This window comes from Cornus florida, unplaced genomic scaffold (assembly GCF_030987335.1).
Source record: "Cornus florida cultivar Cherokee Brave unplaced genomic scaffold, ASM3098733v1 CherokeeBrave_3.0.0_Hap2_Chr01, whole genome shotgun sequence".
NCBI classification, from domain to species: domain Eukaryota; kingdom Viridiplantae; phylum Streptophyta; class Magnoliopsida; order Cornales; family Cornaceae; genus Cornus; species Cornus florida.
In genome coordinates, this window is record NW_026775571.1 from 99826659 (window position 1) to 99840212 (window position 13554).

At 34.8% G+C, this 13554-nt stretch overlaps 1 protein-coding gene across 2 annotated transcripts; it reads left to right on the top strand.

The window, feature by feature from the left end:
* Positions 1-392: 392 nt before the first annotated feature.
* Positions 393-13299, top strand: LOC132308871 (phosphatidate cytidylyltransferase 1). 2 transcript variants are annotated; one of them, XM_059807144.1, is made up of 12 exons: positions 393-714; positions 3669-3807; positions 4088-4341; positions 4820-4971; positions 5871-6012; positions 6837-6993; positions 7973-8020; positions 8118-8204; positions 11048-11176; positions 11274-11330; positions 12771-12854; positions 12963-13299. In XM_059807144.1, the coding sequence occupies exons 2-12, from the start codon at positions 3733-3735 to the stop codon at positions 13050-13052; spliced, it is 1275 nt and encodes a 424-aa protein (XP_059663127.1). In that variant the 5' UTR covers positions 393-714; positions 3669-3732; the 3' UTR covers positions 13053-13299. The 2 variants fall into 2 exon arrangements, with proteins under 2 accessions (XP_059663127.1, XP_059663135.1); XM_059807152.1 differs by having other exon boundaries at positions 393-599.
* The last annotated feature ends 255 nt before the right edge of the window (positions 13300-13554 follow it).

Genomic DNA, 13554 nt, shown 5'->3' on the forward strand with positions numbered 1-13554 from the left:
ATCTAATAATTCCTCCATCGATAAAGATTTCTGCATTATCCAAAACTAAATATCTCCTTCCTAAAAGAAAGGTTAAAAACTTGAATCTTACAAGAAATACAGTGTTGTGGAGGTCAAAAAAAATAAGAAAAAGAAGATCATAACATCTGAATTTACCTAATTTATAGATTTGCTAGTAATTCAAAAACATTTCAAATGATATATTGGCTAGGGTAGCCTATGTGATGCCCCTCCCAACGAGAGTGTTAATGGCAAGTCCCGGGACAAAGTTGGTGTGTGTTGTATTTGTTTCGTAACGAAAAAAGAAAAGAAAAATAAATAAATAATTTCTCGAAGGACTTTTTTGACATTTCATTTCACTTATTAGAGAAAAAAGGGTAGAGTGTTTCGTCCTGTTTTTGGAGTTCGACCAGAAGAGAGCCGAAAAAAATAAAATCCTGGTGGTTTATAATTCTAAAGTTGTTGTTCTTCCACAGAAATAGTACCGAGGACTCCTTTTTGCCTTCCTCGTAACACTTGTTTGGAATCGAATCTACCGTTGGACCTCCTCCACTCTATCTCTCTCTAGTTTGCGTTCTATGAGCTTTTAAGCAAAGCAGGTCTCTCTTCCTCTCTCTCTCTCTCTCTGTGTGTGTGTGTTTTGTGTGTGTAATTCATTTTCAGGTTCCAAATCTGAAAAGTAAGGTCTCTGGGAGTGCAAATTTGAGTTCTATTGTAAGAATTGCTTCTTCCTTTCACGCTTTAAGCGTTATTTATATTCTTAAATCTTCTTTCATGTTATGGGCTACAAATGTCAATTTCGAGATCCACTTTTAATTTTTTTTTTTTTGTATGCACACACACAAACATGTATATATAAATTGTATTTTTACACCAGTCAGTATTTGGGACTTGAAATAAGTTGTGAAATGAAGTTGATTAACAACTTGAAATATCTCTATAATGTTAGCAAACCTAACAGTAGCGGGACAATAAAGTTATTTATCTGATAGAAATTTAATACTGTAAGATACTTGTTTGTTTTATCTGCAGTTAAGCTATCCATTTTGATGGTGAATGACCCTATCTCCTTCCACTATTCGCACTTAAGTTTTCAGCTCGAACAATTTTAGTTAATGTACAGCTATGAACGGATCATTATTTAGTGGTGGAAGATACATTTTATGTTGTTAGGCACATAGAATCAAAGGGTATTGTTGGTAACGACTGAAAACATAGGCACTGATAGAGAGTTAGCACAAGGTCCGTGATTTAGACCTAGAGGGGGAGGGAGAGAGAGAAGGGTGGGAACTTAAATTAAAACTAAATATCCAATATCTATCAATTCATCATGCTAGTCATAACAACCATTCAATCAAATGTAAGTGAAAGTAGAAAAAAGCATGAATGATGGGCACTAAGACTTTTATGTGAAAAACCCAACCAGGAAAAATCATGAGACATAATCCAGTCAAATAAAAAATCCACTATCAGAATAGATATTACACTAGATTCTTGACACAGACTTATCCCACTAACTCACACAAGGACTTTTCAGGCACACAGTTAGCTTCGTTAACATATTTCACTCCTCATGAATCTGCTTCTTCAATAGCAATTCTGATCTCTGCACTAGTCGTCCACTCCAATCTCGATTGATTGATTGTCCGTTGGTGTTGAACTCTTCAATCAGCTCCACAGCAGTGATGTATGTCAACACACTATTATAACACTCACCAATCTAATGCAATTGATGAATGCTTAAAGACATATGTATGAAAGCACTCAAAATACCGGATAACTAGAGGAGCCCTCTTAGCTTGCTGCTCGTTGGACAGAAGACTGGAAAGGTTTTGAATCCTTTCATTTGCAAGGAGCTGGATGATAATATAGACAAACTATAGTTGTAGGGAGAATAGGGTTTTATTGTTTTTGTCTAAAAAGGAAACTGACTCCCCGAGTGGCTTCATAGATCGAGGAACATGTCAACTAGCCTTCAATTGATCCGCATTGATCTGTCGAAGTGGCCAGGAATCTTATATTTGGAAATTTTAAGTAAAGGAGTTTTCAAAAATACTTATAAAAAAAAAAAAAAGAAGGAAGTTTTCAAAAACACTATTGATGCATATCACTTTAGATTTTTTCAGATAAACTCATGAATTCTGAAAATCCTATTACATGAACCCTAATACATGGTGAGGGTTTATTAAAATCTTATATAAAAATAAAAATAAAAATTGGTGAGTGCATGGCAGTGTCAATTTAACTTTATACCTTTGATGTAAAAAATTATACTTCTGCCACTATTGAAGCTTGAATTTCATCTTTGACCATGACCAAGAGGTAACTAACAGGACACTAACTAACTTTTAAAATTCTGATTAAACTAAAATTAAAAAAAAAAAATTACATCTAGTTTTGGTCCATGAAATATGCCAACCTAAGTCCTATTCACTTAACATACCTATTAGTGAACAGGTAGCATGTCCTGTTTTGTTTTCGTTTTCGTTCTTTTTTTCTTCCCATAATAAATTGAGTTAAGATTGAAGGGACATGTGGATTGGTGGCATGCCTTCTTTATTCTTTTCATTATAGGAGGAAGGATCTCTTGTAACTCAAAGAGGAGATAATTAACAGTCTACATGTCCACTGTTCCCGTATTACCAAAGGTGATAATAATTTGTTATATAAGTTACTATCCTAATGAGTATTATCTGTTGCTTTTGGCCATATAATAGATCCCCGCATTAAGCAACAAAAAAGTAATATAGCGATGCGTGTTGATTAATGAAAATATTTGTTAGCTATGTTTATCCGTACCCAAAATTTGGACCCTTTAGCTGATTCATTGTATTATATAATTTGAGGGATGGATGAATTGGACTCTTATACACTCACGCACACTTGAAACCCATACCCAAGTCCTCATAACCTAGAGAAGTCTTGGTGTATGGTGCTCGAAGGAAAATGGAAGGCCAAATGGTAAGAAGACATGTTGGCATATATTCTTACTCAGATTTTGGTGGATGAGGGAAACTAGACTTGTGAAACAGTCCTGGGTAGTTGAGTAAGAATGAACAAGGTAGTTTGGTTGTCTCCAAATTTCCTTTGTTTTCACCTTGTTATACTTCATCATCAATTGGTTTATCTGGATGACGTGTCTTATCACCTTACTATACCACTTAAATTACTTTTTAAGTTGGCAGATTCCTTTTTCTTATGTACATGTATATTTTGGCTTCTGTGGATGAGGAAGGCAGCAATTCTCCATCCAGTTTCCTCTTTAGCTTTGGCTGAAATAATTCTACTTTAAATAGAGAAAGCTATATTTACTAACATTTACTTGTTTTTATTATCATTTACTGAAATTTGTGCTGGTTCATCTTTGGTTCTCTGCCATTTGAAGGTTGACTTCTTTTGAAGATTTCATTGTGATTCTTTCTTTGTTTTGTTTTTTTCTAACACTGATAAATTTGCAGTACTAACACTATGATATATAAATAGTTGTTCCATGAATCATGATAGAAGTTTCAGTTATTTTCCTTTCCATACTATTAGGCTTCTAAAGATATCCCTTTAGCTTATTAGAATTGCTCTCCTTATTTTCTGTATTGCACTATTTTTTCCCTCTAAATTTGCAATATTACATTTGCTTCCTTATTTTTTGACCATGAGTTTTTACCTTTCAGGGTGTTGTGTTTACACACATGTTGATATCTTTTGTTAGTTGAGTGAAAAATAAATAGAAGAGCCATGCAAAAGGATAATGACAGTGGTGTCCCCGCAACACCTACTGGACGTCTTCGGCACCGGAAACGCTCAAATGAGGTTGGTTACTGAATTTTATTGTGCCTTTATCTGGAGCCAATATAACTATACTTGTTCTTGTTAATAGCAATTATACATTGTTTCTTAAATATTAGTGCACACCTTATTAAACTTGATTAATAATGCTGATTCCGGAAAAACTAATATTAATTTTATTGGAAATGCGTTGTGGTTAGCTAGTTCGATGAGCTTATGCTTTTAATCTAGAAGGGGATTTTTACATTTTTTGAAGTTTAGGGGTCTATGATTTTCTTAATCGTAGTCTTTTGTTGCCTGTCAGGTTCCTGTGGAGGTTGGAAAAGCAAATGGAAGCCATTTACTTGTAAATGACCAAAGCAAATACAGGTCAATGTGGATCCGTGCATATTCATCCATTTGGATGATTGGGGGTTTCGCATTCATAATCTATATGGGTCATCTCTACATTTGGGCAATGGTGGTTATTATCCAAATATTTATGGCAAGTGAGCTGTTCAATTTACTTAGGAAAGCCCACGAAGATAAGCGCCTCCCAGGATTTAGGCTATTGAATTGGTAAGCAAAACCAGAACCTTGACCACTTGTCAACTTATTTTTCTTGTTGTTCCTTGGAGAGCTGTTGTCAGTTAGTGTTAGCTATTTGATTGGTTGAAGTAATGGCTGTTTCAGAGTTTTTCAAAGTGGGCCAGATCTGGCTTTTGCCATCTAGTTCTGATGAGAACAAACATTCTGTTTGTTTTTTGTTGGGCACTTTTATGCATCATTTTCTGAATGCTGTAAGCTTTTACACAACTGTGCAATGCTTAGCAAACGTGTTATTATCATTGAACTATTCAGCTTGTCCTTTTTTTGGCCTCTTTCCGTGGTTTTCCCAAACGGCCATTTTTTTCCACAATGATCTTCAAATGATATTTGTAATGATGATATTGAAATAATTTTGTTGCTTCTTATGACATGTTTTTATGTTTTTGTTTCCTGACTTTCCTCTCTCTCTCTCTCTATCTCTCCCCCTCCCTCCCTCCCTCTCTCGCAGGCACTTTTTCTTCACTGCCATGTTATTTGTATATGGCCGCTTTCTCAATCAACGGCTCGTCAACACTGTCACTTCAGGCAGATTATTATATCAGCTTGTGAGCGGTTTCATCAAGTACCATATGGCTACCTGTTACTTCTTGTATATTGCAGGTTGGTTTTATCTGTTCTGTTTATTTCTATGTGCAATGGCTTTGAGTAATCTTGATATTAAGCAGTGTATTGTTGAACCTGTATATAAATTGCAGATAATGTCCATTTGAAATGAAATTTAATTTGTAAATATGTGGTTTTATGATCCTTTTCAGTCGATAACATGCTTTCTTTTTTATATGCTTGCTGGTCCTGTTGCTTGTTTATTGCTGTTCGATAGGGGTGCAACCCAAGCGGGTTGGACGGATTGAGGGCTCAACATAGGCTCAACTCTGATATAAAACTTTCAACCAAGTCCAACCCAACCCGACCTTCAACCAAGCTCCCCAACCGTGTTCAAAATTTTGAACTTGGGCTGAGTTTGGGTTATAAAATCATGCTGAAATTCCGGTTGATCTTGAGTTAGCCTGGGGTTGGGTTACACCTAAGCATAACAATTCTAAAAATTGAATGTAAATATGTGAAAAACATGTAAATATGTGAAAAACTATAAACAATTTCTCAAGAAATTAATTCTCCAAAGTATTTGTATACTACAATAAATCAAGATTTAAAGAAAATTAAACTGAAGAAATATTGATCTCAATTTTAAGAAAAATAGTATAATACATTTTAAATATATACAAAGTCATGTTCTGATTGGGATTCGGATTCGGGTTGTCAACACCTCACATGAACTCATTCAAAATAAGATTGGTTTAGAGTTTTTCAACCCAAGTCCAACCCCTATTCGTAGAAAATGGCTGTCCAATCCCATGAAAAATCAAGTTGGGCTCAGTTTGAGTTCAGGTTAGCCCGTCCAAGACTCCAAGTTGCATCCCTACTGTGTGGTGTATTACCTTTACATATAAAATATGAGACATTGCTGCTAATTTTGATCTCTGTTTAATTGGAATCAGGTTTTATGTGGTTCATTCTTACACTAAAGAAGAAGATGTACAAGTATCAATTTAGCCAATACGCATGGACACACATGATTCTAATTGTGGTTTTTACGCAATCCTCCTTCACTGTAGCCAACATTTTCGAAGGAATTTTCTGGTAACACAACTTACAAATCTCATTTGCATCTGTTAGTTACATCAGACTATATCCTGTAAATCATTTTTGTCATTGGTTAATTGTTATTTGATATTGTACACCCTCTTGTGGAAACTACTTTTGGGAGGTGGCCCTCCTGCTCTCTTTCTGGTCCTTGTGTTGTTTAATTCTTTTTATTTTATTTTTTATATTTGCAATATTATGAGTAGAAAGGTGATCAGACCGTGATGTCAATTCATTATCAAAGAGCATAGATTTTCAAATTAAAGTTATATGCCAATGAGCCCATTTACTTTTTTTGATTTTGAGACAGACATCACATTTTGTTCAAAAGGCATAGTTTTTAAGTAACTTCAGAGTTCGGGCACCCCTACTTGTCAGGCTTGAAAGTATATTTTATCACCATAGGACATTTTAAAATGTTAACGCCTACTGTTCCACATTCATACAGACCCTTCGATGACTTATTTGGCTGTGCTCCATGAGTAGTAATATCACGAAAATGGAGACAAACCGGGAATAAGATAAAGATAAATTTTGGAAGTTTTTAAGTAGCATTTGAGAGGACACCCCATACCCAGCAATAGTCTCTTCTGCTGCCTTTTTAGTATTACGTAACATGAACTTTTTTTTTTTTGGTGGGGTTGGGGTGTGTTTGCATGAGTATTTCAATCATTTCTTGCGCTCTCTCTTCTCCCCCCACCCCTCTCTGTTTTTGGAAGGTGAAAAGGTATTATACTTGCACAAGTGCATAGACCAAACTAACATTCAAAGAAAGAAAATATAGGGAAAGAATTCCAACACGGGTTAATTTTTTATTGCAGGTTCCTTCTTCCAGCATCACTTATTGTTATCAATGATATTGCTGCTTATATCTTCGGTTTCTTCTTTGGAAGAACCCCTTTGATCAAGTTATCCCCGAAGAAAACATGGGAGGGTTTCATTGGAGCATCTGTTACAACTGTTATCTCTGCATTCGTGGTGAGCAGTGTATCCTTTTATTTGACAATGATAAACACTTACATGTGTGTGTGTGTGTGTGTGTGTGTAAATACTAGTAAAAGAAACACTTGCAATGCACTTGATTAAAAATATATAAAATTATTAGAAATTAACCTTTAAATAGCTAAAATAAAGACAATCACGATATATATGTATACGCAATTATAAAAATAGTGTTTAACTAACCAACAACAAATCAAATTTGAAATCATATGACCTTCAAAATCCAGATTCACAATAGTGACTATGATTTGTTAAAATAATGGTTCAATGGTGATTAGTATTGAAACTAGCGAAAATTTGAGAAGCTCACATAGAGAAAGCATAAAAAGAAGAAGATAAAAATAAAAATGGAGAGTTGGTAACTATTTGATGAAAACTCTTTGCCTATCAGTAGAGTTTGTAAAAAATAAAAAAGTGTATGTGTTTAAGATGTTCTTAGTCTATTAGTTTTTTGAATTCAAATAAAATAACATTAAAAATTTATAGAAATTCTACAATCATTTATATCGGTATATCAATTGACTATTGATTAGCATCTTTTGGTAGAATAGACCAAGTTTTATTTTTGAATCTGATCTTTTGTGGTCCCGACTCCCACCTGATAAGCTATATAACCCTCAATTTGAATAAAAAATGATGCTTTATGTTTGCCGCACCCAATATGACATGTCCTGATTTGTGCTCTCAATCACATCCAACCATGAGTAAGTGTCTTGTGACTGATCGGCTCAGTTAGCTCTGATGTTTGAATTTTTTTTTTTTTTTTGTCTGCTCTCCAATCTTTATGCACGTGACATTTTGTCAATTTTATATTGCCAGCATTAGGTTTCTAAAGAGAGCCTATGCATTTCATGCATACATTTCAAATAGCACAAGGCATTAGATTTGATAAATATTATTGTACAAGTAGTTTACATGATTCAGGATGTGGAACTCATTATACTTGTTCTTGCAGCTTGCAAATATCTTGGGTCGTTTTCAGTGGCTAACATGTCCAAGGAAGGTGATTCTTACAATTAGGCTATCTTGTTTAAAAATTGGCATATTTGCCAGTTTCAAAGAAACTTAGCTCCACGTGCTAATGGTGATAACACATGCAGGATTTATCAACCGGTTGGCTTCATTGTGATCCAGGTCCATTGTTTAAACCCGAGTACTTCTTTTTGCCAGGATGGATTCCTCAATGGGTAAGTGGACAATAATTGGCTTTGAATTTATATGCTCATTTTTTTTATCCTGTATTCTGGTTGTAGAAATTTTTCTACTCATAATACTAGATTTTTTTTTTTTTTTTTTTTTTTTTTTGTGACAGAAAATTCATTTTGCAGTTTCTCATGACTCATCTGAAATTCGCTCAAGATAGTTATTTATTCTTGTCTGAAAATCAGTCTAAGTCGACTTGTCTAGGAGTACTTTGTCTTATATTATCAATGGTATAAAATTGAAATGTTGTTAGAATCCGTAGGTTTTTCCATTAGTAGCTGGCCGGTGAAGTAGTTAGGCCTCTATTTGGGTGATAATCTTGAGGCTAGAGTTACAGGAATATGCAGTGGGCAGGATGCTAGATGGTTGAAAGAATTTCATATTTAAATAGGTAGAATCTCTTCAATTTAGTATTGCTTGTATACTAAACCTACCTACTCCCTTTCGCTCTTTGGGATGCTGATGAGTATTGCTCATAGACTAGAAAAGCTTCACAGAGACTTTTTATGCAGTGGTTCTAGTGAGGGTAAGAAGAATCCATTAAATTGGTTGTTAGAGATACCGCCTTTACTGGTTACTAGATTTGCAGATTTCTTATCAGACAACATCTTGGTTGCATTCGGCTTGGAAATTTATATGACTCAAGTACTCTTCATTCTACTGTCATGTTAGATATACATATATATATATTTAGTTTGGGGTGGTAGGGCTCCTTTTTGTTTGCCTTTTCGTCACCTTTTCTTTCTTTCTACTTCCGATGGTATGCTCACCTATAATTTTATGGCTTACCTCTCCCGCTGGGACTTCAATATTCTTTGTATGGTTGGGAGATAATTGAGCTTGTGCCCTCTCTCAATTTTAAAGATGTTCAGATATGTCCTTATCTAGATCCTAGACGTTGGAGCCTGTTCTGTTGATACTTTTCTTGTAATTCTGTTATGTAGTTTATAATAACAAAGTATACTCTTGCTTGTCCTCCTCCTATGTTAATTTGGGTGGGAAAGGTGCCTCTGAAAGTGCTGTTTCTATACAAGTTGATGCCTGAGGCAAAAAATTTATTAGGATTTTGGGCGTTTAATATATTTGTTTTTTAAAATAGAGGAGTATTTATATTAATTATTTTTTTTCCTGAATTTTATATTAGGTTGTGGCCTTTTGCTTTTTCTATGGACTTCGGTTATGGGGGACCTTTGAGGCGTTCCTTTTTATGTTTCTTAAGAATACTAGGTCATGGCTTCTTTGCATATAGTTGTAACTTGTAAGGCTAACCCTCGGTTTTTCAGAACCTGCTCTTACTTGGGTAACTATCGAAATGGTAGTAGCCTTTTCTAGAAAAAAAATAATTTCTCCATTTTTGGTAATGTCAATGTTAGAGAGATAAAGCAATTCTTGGTAGAGCGTTTCATGATTTTGTTCCCAACCTTGTAAATGAACAAAAAGGTGGTCGCCCTAATGCGCATACCATCGACGTATCAGCCACCAATAAATATAAAAGCAGGGGCCAATGAAGCTTTTTTTGCAAATATGCCATTCTTGGCAACGGTGATCGCTGACGACCACTTATGGTTTCAGTGTTCAGGACACTTCAGGTTTACTTCTTTTGTTAGGTCTTGACTTATTCGCTTTTATCTTCCCAGACATATTTCTTGCTCAATTCTCTCAAGTCTTGTAGTAATATCCAATATCCATGGCTACTCCTAGCTCTTTCTTGTAGTGATATTAAGGTTTGATAATATGAGTTATTGTACTAAATTTCTGAATACAAATTAATCAAGCACATGCATCCAAGTCAAATATCCAAGCCATGACCCTGCTATCATTTATAGTTCCAATTGAAACATCTTTTTGTTATTATTTTAACACTAGAATTGTAATAAGGATCCGCTATTTGATAAATTAACAAATGTTTAGATTAACAGGTGTTAAAGAAAGAAAGAAAAAAAACAAAAACTGATTTTAGTTTGAAATTAAGCAGTCACTTGGTTTAGAACAAGATTGAGATTTCAACTTGTCTGTAGTTCACTCTTCTCAGTACCTTGGGTAATAGAAGATACCAAATCATTTTAAAAGTTTTGGTCTTTTTCAAGTGATTATTATATGAATTACCTCACTTGCAAAAAAAGAATATATATATAAGTATTTAACTAACTTAATCTACGCAGAAAAATATTCTCATATTTAATTATATAAAGAAACATCCTCAAAATATTATTAGATGGAAAGATGTTCGTCTTTTGAAAATTTTTAGTCTATTTAATAAAAATTCATACCCGAATTTTAGTCATTGGGTTGGATATGAACTGAACTGAATGTTCACAAACCAATATAAAAATATATAAATAAAAGACTCGTCGGGTTGGATGGGGGTTGACTCACCATTTAATATCCGACCCGTTTATACCCCCCTACAAATGGGTCATAAACGGATTAGTGACCGCCCAAAACCCACCCATTTGCCACCCCTAGTGAGCTTTAGGATATTTTGCCACTATGCATGGTATCTTCTATTGGATCTACAAGGTAAAAGTGAGGTGCACTTCTTTGCTAATAGGAGGCTTTTTTGCAAGAGGATATCGGCCGTAGACTTCTCTCTGGGTTTCGGGTTTAGGGCATCATACTTTTCTCAATTTTTTAATTTTAATTTTGAACTGTGCCTAACATATTCTCAAATCTGTCAATCAATTCAGCAAGACCAGTTGAACTATTTAAGGACTTGTTAGCCTATTAATAGCCATGCTTTTCTTTTCAGCAAAAGATTCTCAATAGTCTTTGTAAAATTTATGATGGCTAAATTATATTGCTAAGTCATTTGTCATTTCTTTTGCAGTTTCCTTGGAGAGAGATCCCAATTTTGCCAGTTCAATGGCATGTATTATGTCTTGGTCTTTTTGCATCAATAATAGCACCTTTTGGAGGTTTTTTCGCCAGTGGTTTTAAAAGAGCTTTCAAGATTAAGGTTCACTGATTTTATTTTTCCTACAATTAATTGATACATAAATGCATGTCAAGGCAATAGATGTTGATTCTATTTGTAATTTTTTTATTTGTTACAGGATTTTGGTGATAGTATTCCTGGACATGGAGGAATGACAGATAGAATGGATTGCCAGGTGAGATGAAAAAAATTGTGGAATGTTTATATTCAAGAACATCGAACGGTATGTTTACCAATCTATTCTTTTATCGAACCAAGCTTATTAACAAATTCTGTTATTCCTTCCACTTTCAAAGAGTATTACCTCTTTCCAAAAGCACATTCTCAATAAAGACGTAATTAGCCTTTCATGTTTTAACTACTTAACTTTAGATTTCCGCTATTATGCCCACATGTTTTACGGCTAGAATTTGCGGTATGACTTCCTTCGTAAAAGGGATGACATGATAAAGTGAAAATTTTCATGCTTTAACTTTTTCCTGATGGACTCACTGTGGGGAAAGACAAAAAACTGATCGAAGGCTGGTCTTGGATACATTAAGTAGGGAAAACTGTCCATCAATATACACTTCTTTTGTGCAGTTTATTTTATGTTGGTTTCCATATATCTGTCAATAGGACATGGTTATGATCGTTGAGTTGTAATATTTTGTGATAAAGGATGGAGTATTATGAGAATTTGTAGCAATTGCACCAAGAGCATTAAAACGTGAAATATATGCACCAGGATGAACAAAAACAACCACAAAATAGTTAAATGGGGAAAAAATTAGAGCTTTTAAATCCCACCTTTTGATACCATAAATGAATGAAAAAGTTAAGTACTGAAAACACTTATCCAGGAAAGAGAAAATACAGAAGAAACAGGAAAATATAGTTTGCAGAACCCTTATAAAGTTGTCTTTCACCTATTATTCACAAGCATGCAGCTGTCCGTATTGATTGGCCTATACAATTAATACAGGCTACCATTAACCATGGTTTTTGGATCATTTTTCTACGCCTAAATTAATTGGTAATTATATTTTCACACATGTTTTCTTGACCTTTATTTTCTGTCATTATTTTTCACTTTTTTATGGTATCAAGCAAATCAGTTGTCTGTTGCCTTGTTGTCTGGATGTGCTTTGATCTTAGATTTGAGCATGGTCATGGTCTTGTTATTGTCGTGTGTGTGTGTGTAACATTGAATGTCCATTGTCTCCTTGATGTGGAGGCATTGAAGCTTCCATATTGGATGAACCTTTGTTTAGATTGTACTGTTGATACATAACGTGGCACTCTATTGATGTTGGGATGTTTTATTAGTCTTTGAACAATAAGTTCACATATTCCGTGGTGTCTTTTTCCTGCTAATGAGCATGGGCAATCTATTCATTTTCGAGAGCCATCAACTTTGTCAGATGAGCCGATAACTGTCTTGTCACTTCAATGGTATGGTTGGTCCAGATGGCACTAGTAATGCATTACTCTACTATAATTCAGAAAATAATAGAGTAGAATTCTGGTTCAACAGTTATAACTCTCATGATGCTGCCTTTCCATATTTCTACGTGTCCCTGCCCTTGTTGCAATGCTTATCTAATACTGGGCTTAATGTGTATTCCTCGTGCAGATGGTGATGGCAGTATTTGCATACATCTATCATCAATCATTTGTTGTGCCTCAAAGCCTCTCAGTTGAGACGATCTTGGACCAGGTAAAGTAAATGTCAATTAATTTCATGTGCTTTTGGATCTATCTTCCACTTCAAATTAGTTAATAAATTTGTGAAAATCTGTTGTTGATGGCATCACTATGATTTTAGATATTGATGAACCTCACCCTCGAGGATCAGCAAGCCCTGTTCACGAGGCTTGGGCAGATAATCCAGGAGAGGGATTTTGGAGATTATTGACACTGCAAAAAACTGCATGATATGTGTAATTTATGACATCTCCCCAGCATGTGTACATGGTGTTGTCTGTCATTGTTCTGTCAAGTGCAACCCCATTCAGAAATTTAGCTGGAGGCTTGTTTCACTGTTACACTGTATAGTTCTACGTTACCCACTTGATATGCATAATTTTTTCAACGGATAGTCTTGGCTGATTCTGTATGTATATTGATATGCTTAAATTTATAAATCTCCGTCGAATATTAAATCAGACGCTCATGAATTCTTTTTAGCTTCTGTTCGAGTCCGGCATATAGAGAAATCACAACCTTAGCTTCTGTCCCTTAGGTCAAATCACATTCGGGCAAAGATCTAAAATGTGATGTCCAACAATTATCTAAGCGCGCGCACACTAAAAATACAACTATAACATCCAATATAGTGACACACGGGGTAAGCTTAAGAGTCTTCCGTGACGTCTGAAGAACCCACCCAGAATTTGATCTGCAAAATCGGCGAGGAA